Source organism: Diospyros lotus, chromosome 1, assembly GCF_014633365.1.
Source record: "Diospyros lotus cultivar Yz01 chromosome 1, ASM1463336v1, whole genome shotgun sequence".
In the NCBI taxonomy this organism is placed as follows: Eukaryota; Viridiplantae; Streptophyta; class Magnoliopsida; order Ericales; family Ebenaceae; genus Diospyros; species Diospyros lotus.
Window position 1 is genome coordinate 13,399,622 of NC_068338.1, and position 8,474 is coordinate 13,408,095.

Consider the following 8,474-nt stretch of genomic DNA (forward strand, 5'->3'; position numbering starts at 1 on the left):
ACCCAGCAGCTTCCTTGTATGCGCTTGGTGAGGGTCTTATTCTTGGGACTCATGTTCACGTTCTTCTTCTTGCTTTGTTGTTTCTTGGGCTGAGGTTTTGAAGCTTCAATCACGTTGGCTCTTGCTTCTAGCCTGAGAGGAACTTTATCTCCCTTCCGGTTGTCCTCTTCAATGCGGAGTCTGACAGCCAGATCCTCCATGGACAGCTCTTTCCGCTTGTGCTTGAGGTAATTCTTGAAGTCTTTCCACGAGGGTGGTAACTTCTCGATCATAGTGGCGACTTGAAACGGTTCATTTATGACCAATCCTTCACTCAGCAAGTCACTGAAGAGCACTTGCAGTTCTTCCAACTGGTTGACCACTAACTTGGAATCAACCATCTTGTAGTCAAGAAATTTCCCCATGACGAATTTCTTAGTTCCAGCATCTTCCAATTTGTACTTCTTATCCAGAGCGTCCCACAGTTCTTTAGTTGTGGGGTAGACAGTACAATATACGTTGTACAGTGAGTCCGCCAAGGCACTTAGGATGTAGTTCCGGCATAGGAAGTCCGTATGCATCCACGCTTCCTTGGCAGCTACTTCCTCTGCAGTTGCATTCTCCGGGGTGACTGGGCATGCTTCTTTCAGGATATGCGCCAGGTTCAGAGTGGTCAGATAAAAGACCATCTTTTGTTGCCACCTCTTAAAGTCCTCCCCATTGAACTATTGTGGCTTCTCAACATGAGTTGCTGGTTTGGAAACAGCAGGTCCAACAGCAGCGGCTGGAATAGCAGCAATGGCCATAGTTACGTTGGTGTTGGGGTTAGCCATTTCAATTAGGGAATTTCAGTTACTTTCCTTTATATTATTGTCTTCAAATTGTTGGAACAGCAACACAATAGAGTAGCAACGTACTTGCACAACTATCCCCAAATTACTTATAATAGCAATAACAGGAAGGGAAGCAACTTCAATCCAATTGTTGCACAGCCAGCAAACAACGGCAACAGCAATATGTAAATAACTAGCAACAAGATATATCACAAATTTAATTGCAGCAAAGATGGGAGAACAAAAACGCAAACCCAATTATCGACGACCACAATCGAAACGAGAATGTAGGAAGACCGAGGCACACGGAAGGCGCTGACCTGAAGACAATAACGCCTTGCTCCGGTCACTAGTAGCCTCCAGGGACTGCCAACAGGATACAACGGTCTACTCCGAACGAACGGTGACCTCGACCGGTCGGATCTGGCAGAACTCAAGGGACTTGCTCTCTATGCGAAAAGACGCGTAGGGAAGGAGAATACTCTGGACTTTGATGATGAAAGAGCGAGGCGCGACCAGCCTTTTATAGGCTGAGTCGAGATACCGAAGAGACTCCGAATTGAAGCTCACATTGAACACAGGCTTCAATGCTCGTCGCTTGGGGAAGACGAAGCAGCAACCGGACTTAATGCGGAGAAGCCGCTTCGGAAACCTTCTGCTTCTAGAAGAAGCAAAAAATAAAAAGAAAATATTATTTATTTATTTTTAATTTTCTTTATATAAAAATATATCTTTATGACCCGACCGGACGGACGACGATGGCGGCGCGCGTGGGCTAAAGGGTTCGCCCGCTCACAAAATCTGGGTGCCCCTTAGGGCCCAAACCCAAGTGTGAGGAAGGAATATAAATACCCACTCTCACCTCTTTACACAACCAATATGGGATAACTACCCACACACTAGAAAAAACAACAAAAGATTGGACAACAAAAAAGAGGAAAGTGAGTACATGGAGAATTTCACCACATGCATAGCAAAAGTTTAGAGCACAAGGGATTAAGGACCAATCAATGAAATTAAAACTAAATACCAGAAAATAGCCAAACTGTGGAAAAAGTAGTGTTTCTTTGCAAATTTGAGATATTACCGGAGGACCATCTGGGGGTGACTGGGGAATGAGTTTGCAGTCACCAGAGCCACTGAAACACCAACCATGGTACACACACTGCAACCTTCCCCATTGATCAATCCTTCCTTCAGATAATGGAGCCAACCTGTGGGGACAACTATCATCAAACACCTTCCATGAACTTTCATTCCTATCCCACCAAACCACAATATCAAGCCCCATAACTTTCTTTGCATGTGGGGCCCTCTTGTCGAGGTCGCAGACCGGCATAACCGGATACCACTGCGCATACCAATCGAATTTCTCTTCTTGACTCTGAATTTCAACTTCTTGTTCAGGTGGGTCGGTGAATTCAGTCGAAACTGTGGGAGACGTAGCTGTGAAAAGCTTGAATTCGACTTTGTCCTTGTGGTTCGATGAGAAAGATGAAGTGCGTCGTTGGTAGAATCGAAGATTCATCGTGGGTTTGTGGAGTTGGGTCGTGAGAACTCTTGTTGGGACCATTGCGAACTGAAAGGAAGACAAAGAAGAATAAGAAGCTCCGATAGAGAGAACTTCCATGGTACTTCTGTCCACAACCGCTAGGAGATCAAGTTTGTACTGTGACCTGCAAAACTGTGGTGGAATGGAAACTTCAAATATAGCTGAAGCCCGAAGGGATAAAAGTTTAGAGGCTGTGATCTGAATTAACAGCACATTACGTTGGTTTTCAGTAGCTTCAAAGTGATGGTGCAGTACTTTGATTAGCTTTAGCCATACGTGGATCACATAAATGCATTCGCTTCGCTTCTGGGCAATGTATGGATGTCATCCGTTTTAGGGTAATGGGTCCGAGGAGAGAGCTCGTTTTTTGGAAGGAAAGCGGCAGTGGCTGTGGCGCAGCCACGTGTCCAATTGAAGGAAGTTTTGAGGTTACGGAGAACGTAAAATCTTGTAGATGTTCAATTGGTGAGGTGAAGAAGCAGCATCCGGGCCTGTTTGAAACGGTGGTTGTTTCCGGAATTTCATTGGGAAATGTTATTTAGATAATAAATTTTGATATTTAAATTAATATTCTATATTGATATATTATATATTTATATTAATATGATATAACAAAATATATTAATGTATGAGTATTATCTTAAATATTATAATTGAGTTTTCCAATTAACATTTTTGCTCTTAAAATTTTGAAATAAAAACAATAGAAATGGTGATGCTTTTAGAATTTCAATAATAACTTATAGAATGGAATGGAAAAAATGGAATAAGTTTAATATACTTTTAGAATTCCTTATTCTATTTTTTTTTTATTCTTGTTCAAAGTTCAGTATCATCCTTTCTCTTTCTCCTTGCCCAATGAGGAAGTTCTTAGAGGGAAACTTATAATATGCGTATATAGATTACAGATTGTGTACAAACATTATAACAAGAACTTGATGAACCCACTACCAGTAATGGTAAAATTAAACAGCCCCAACGAACATATGTATATTGACAGTAGTAATAAATTGACAGAAATTTGAAGTGATCAGAACAACAACCCAGGGATCACTGAGACGCAAACTGCAACAGCCCAAAAAGACTCCACGATGACTGCTGCAACTGGAATGACAAGAAAACAGGGGAATGATTAAGTCACGCTGTGGCGCTGTCCTAAAGACAGTAATCGCCCTGCACTGACAGCAAGAAGACTTCGACTACTGTCTCATTAGGATGAAACGATTCTCTCTGATGAACTACAGACTGAAGACTCTGGAAATGGATGATTAATAATGAAGCATGATTAACTTTTTATAGTTGAGCCTAGAACATCGAAAGGAAACAACATTTCCAGAATCTCAACTTTTTATAGTTGAGACAGACGGTAGTGGCGGCATGCGTGGGGGCGAAGGGGCTCGCCTGCTAGCAAAATCTAGGTGCTTCCTTGAGGCCCACCCCCAAGTGCAAGGGAGGGGTTTTTATACCCTTAAACTCTCCATTATCCCACCAATGTGGGACACCACGCACACACACACTTAAACTCACACACAAGAGTCCTTTCTCCTTGTGATCACTAGTCAACACCAACATTGTGATGTTTCCAGGCGACCCTACATTGAAGCCACACTAGCTACCTGGTTCCCATTTTTGGCGATGTTTTCAATGCAATGAACTCAACAACTTCGACATGGTTTTAGTCTTTCCACACCAAGTTCGACAATATTGTAGATTCAACCAATGATCGCACCTAAAGTCACAAGTATTTTTGGCAACTAATGGTTTTGGTAACTAATTTACTAAGGCAGGTTGTCCTTGCGGTAAACTCGAGCACATCCAATGAGTTTCGGACTCTCCATAATAAACCTAGTGACACTTTAGACATGGTCAACAACCACACCTAAGCTATGAATTTTTCGATGATGAGTATGGCTCTAGTGACCAGATTATCAGATCTAATCATTTTAATGACAAACTCGCTAGATCCAACGAGTTTCACACACTTCATAAAAAATACAATGACACTACAACCATGATCAACAACTACACCTAGCTTGCGAGTTTTCTAGCAACGAGCGACTTTGGTGACCAAATTCGCAACAAATGACTCTAGTGACCAAATTCATGTGTCTTTTGGTGGTATAAGGTAGATTTTTAAAAAATTATCCATTATTTTAGATTTGTTATTATTTAATTAAATAATTCATATCTAATTTAAAAATAATAATTGTAATATTTTAATGATTGTAAATTTATCAATAAATTTTCTTTTACCCACAACATGAATTTAATGTTGAATATAGATTTAGAAAATCAAACATTATTTTCAAATTTTACTTTTATTTTCTTGACAGCTCATAGCAAAATTAAGCAACATTTTCAAGTTTTATTTTCCTTAACATAAATGAAAATTAATGGATTGGAATGAAAATGATAAAATGGAAGGAAATGAAATTTTTTTACAGTATTTTCAAATGACCTCTAGTTGAATAATTATATCCAGGAACTACGATGCTTAATAGTCGAAATCCCCCTTCCACCAGAGCACAACCCTTACAAATGGTTTGATAAAGCTTCATTTCAATTGATATTTAGCCACAAATAATCTATGCTTATTGAGTTTCCCCTTCATCTTTTTTGCAAAAAGTCACTCTATAGTGATAAAGTCTCATCTTTTGTGTTGCTTGAAATGATAATACCACATTGAACCTTGAATATATTCTAAGATCTAGACATGATCTTCCAATTTTGGGGAGAATTAAAAAAACTCCATTTCCAATGAGAATTGGATGGAGTTTTCTCGCATTTTGGATTTCCCCTCTTTATATATGAAAAATTTCCCACAAACCCTAAACCTTATGTGTTGGAAGTACCATATGAATGTGTACGAATTTAAAAAAAAAAAAAATACATCAGAGATGCACAACGAAATTCTACACAAACCATATGCAACTTGGATGTTTAAGCAACGTAATATGAAATCACATGTAATCAAATGAATGCATACATGTTGTTAGTGTTAATGTCATGATGTTAGATTTGGATGACATCTAGTATGTGTGTTTGGAACTAAATGATAATCTTGCATGTTATCTAAATGGTCATATCTTCATTCATTGCTATCAAAGTGTAATATGAATGTGTCCCTAGATATTCCGATGATCTTATTCTTAAGTTATTAAGAATATGTGACAAAGATGTATAACACAAATTTTTTTAAAGTGATTCCTAGTCCTAAGATTTCTCTAAAGGGGACTAAGATTAATCAATTATGAACTTGCACATGGGCTACTACCTTTGGAGAGGGATCCCTAGTCGTCCAAGGCCCTTGTGTTAACTAAGGACCCAGTGCTGGCTCCCCGTTCGACTCCTCAACCTGCTTCTTAGGAAGGTACGATCTCTTGACAGGTTGAGGAGAAAGCTGATGCCGAGGAGACCCCATTGTAGTGAAAAAGGCTAAGAGTTACTCGAGATGAGGAATCTAGGTTGTCCAGGGCCTCGAGCCCAGCTGCCGACCAACCGTCGAGTGTAAGCTATCCTCTACTAAGTGAAAGTAAAGCATGATCGCTATGGGGCAAACAGTGTAGTTAAAAAATTTTTGAACTTACCCCGATCCTGGCGATTGGATCAACGTCGAAATCAAATCATTTACATACAAATAAATAAATCTAACCTTTAGATTATTGAGTCGTTTATAGATTCGAGCCGTCCAAGCGTCCGGCCTCTAACTCGTGATACGCGGCACGCGTTCGTTGGTAAGAAGAGCGAAATAAGAGTGCTAGCTCCTTCTCCTTTTCGCGGCTTGTGTATGGATGGAAAAGAACTCCTACGTTTCAAATCGATACCAAAAGAAACAGGGAAGAGTGAATAGCAATTCGTTTTTCAACTCTTGAAAAACTACACCAAAACTCACTATTTTTTTAGGCAACCCATAAAGGGATATTTATAGAGAAATATCCTAGGGTTTCTCAAACCCTAATGGATTGGGCTAGCCATTAATTCTAATTTAATTAGAATCTTAAGTGGGTTTATTCTAATCCAACTAGAAATATAATTAAATGGCCCAAATCTAATTTAAGCCCAAATATAATATTTAATATTTGACCCAAATCTAATTTGGTCTAAATATAATATTTAATATTTGGCCCAAATCCAATTTAGTCCAAATATAATATTTAATTTAATATTTGGCCCAAATCTAATTTAGTCCAAATATCAACTTAAGTCAAATATATTTTATTTCCTATTTGTCACTCCAACAAATAGAAAATTATTAAATTAGAAACTCCTTCCTGATTTAATCAATTGCTATTTTAGGAAACTATTTCCATTATAACGACTTCTCGTCATATCGACGTCATTACGTCTATTTGTTCTTTTTCGGTGAGAACCTACTATTAGAAACCGGGCAACCGTGAAGATTTGATTCTGCCTTGATTGATCCGTAGAGTTGCAGACACGAACTCTTCCAAGTCAGTCCACACGATCGGCCGTTTCCACGAACGCCTCGAGTAATGCTAGTAACCCTAGGCGCCTTTGAGAGATCCAAATTTCTGTTGTCTTTTCCAACTTCTTAAGTGGCCTATTTATAGAGTAAAAACCCTAATTATGCCTTTAGAAAAATCCTAAATGATTTAGGTTCGGCCCATAATCAAATTGGGCCAAATCTCTCTTTTAAATTGTGGAACGGGCTCGACCTAAGTGTGTGACCCCTTAGGTCCACCATTGGGCTAGATGTAGGCCAACTCTATTGGGCTATATGAAGGCCCAACTCATTAGATTAATTAAACTCTTTAATTAAACTTATGGGTTTCTTAATTAGCACATCTTATGGGCTTCTTAATTAAACTCTTTAATTAATAGTTTTAGAATTAATCAAATTAATTCTAAAACCCTACATATCATGGTTAACGTCTAGTAACATGCCATGAATACCCAGCCAATGATGAAAAAACACGAATCTTTTCAATTGCAAATATCGTGTAGTAAAATTCTTTCATCAATCTATGTCCCGATTAAATTTAGGGTATGGTTTTATGACGAAACCCTAATCATTCAATAACTATGTATCCATTCCAGATTTATGACTTAATAAGTGAAATCAAAACACCTTTTGATTTCCACCTCACCTTGGCTAAGGATTTCCTCAGTCATGAAATCATCGGAATACATAGGACATCTTCTCATCTTATCGATAAGTGATGAATCATATTTCGACATTCATAAGCCTTCATATGTGATAAGGTTATGCCCAGTGATAATTTGTTAATGACTCCATTGGAATCCAAAAAAAAAAACTAAAGCATAACCAGTCAAATATAAGACTACCATAATGTCTCAAGTCTAAGGATCAATTTGCATTATTGCAACACATAAATTCCAATTTGACATTAAAAATAACCATTAGGAATTCTATAACGGGTCAGTTCAGTGTACTTATTCTTATAATAAGCACCCACATATATGCACTAGTGTCCCCACACTAATGTCCATGAAACGAGACATTCTCCCAATTGAGCATGCATCATATGTGGTAGTCTATCTAAGTTATTAGTGTCCAATCCTAATAACTCTATGACTAGGAACATTTAAGATCAAGGCTTATAAGGAATATGTTTCATGATCGTCATCTCAATGCACGACCATATTCCATGAGCCTATTTGATCTATGGATTTTGTTAAGAATGGATTACAATAAATAATGACTACCATTAATGACAAACAGAAACATAAATGCCTTGTAATAATAATTGATTGTTCCTAAAGAATCAAAATGTAAAGTACGATCAATTACATGTAATTATAATTGGCTTGTGGGGCATAACTCTAACACCTACGACGACACAACTTCTTGCCGAAGTGTCCCACTTAACCATACGTCCACTCTCCTGGTTTAAGCCAGGGACTGTACCTATTGCATATGACTCATTAGGCTTCCGAATATGTTGGCAATGTGTCGGTACGAACACATAAGACAAGATTGGCCTCTAGCAAGGCATCATGCTTACCTAATTATTCAGAAGGATTCATAATCCGCAAATAACCTTTCACGAGCATGGTTACCATGTAATTTGATCCCCTCATCAATGTATCCTATGTGATCTCAAGTTGGCAATGTGTTGCTTGATTAT

The 8,474-nt window shown here is 38.5% G+C and overlaps 1 protein-coding gene across 1 annotated transcript; it reads right to left on the reverse strand.

Annotated features, from left to right (window-relative positions):
• Positions 1–1,572: 1,572 nt before the first annotated feature.
• On the reverse strand, positions 1,573–2,739 carry LOC127804159 (uncharacterized). The gene is made up of 2 exons (XM_052340952.1): positions 2,583–2,739; positions 1,573–2,496 (listed from the first exon to the last, which is right to left on the reverse strand). Exon 2 carries the CDS (start codon positions 2,440–2,442, stop codon positions 1,588–1,590), a length of 855 nt encoding a protein of 284 aa, XP_052196912.1. The 5' UTR covers positions 2,443–2,496; positions 2,583–2,739; the 3' UTR covers positions 1,573–1,587.
• Positions 2,740–8,474: the final 5,735 nt, after the last annotated feature.

Excerpts from the sequence above, each read along its gene's own strand:
- LOC127804159 (XM_052340952.1), bottom strand. The coding sequence starts at position 2,442 with ATGGAAGTTCTCTCTATCGGAGCTTCTTATTCTTCTTTGTCTTCCTTT.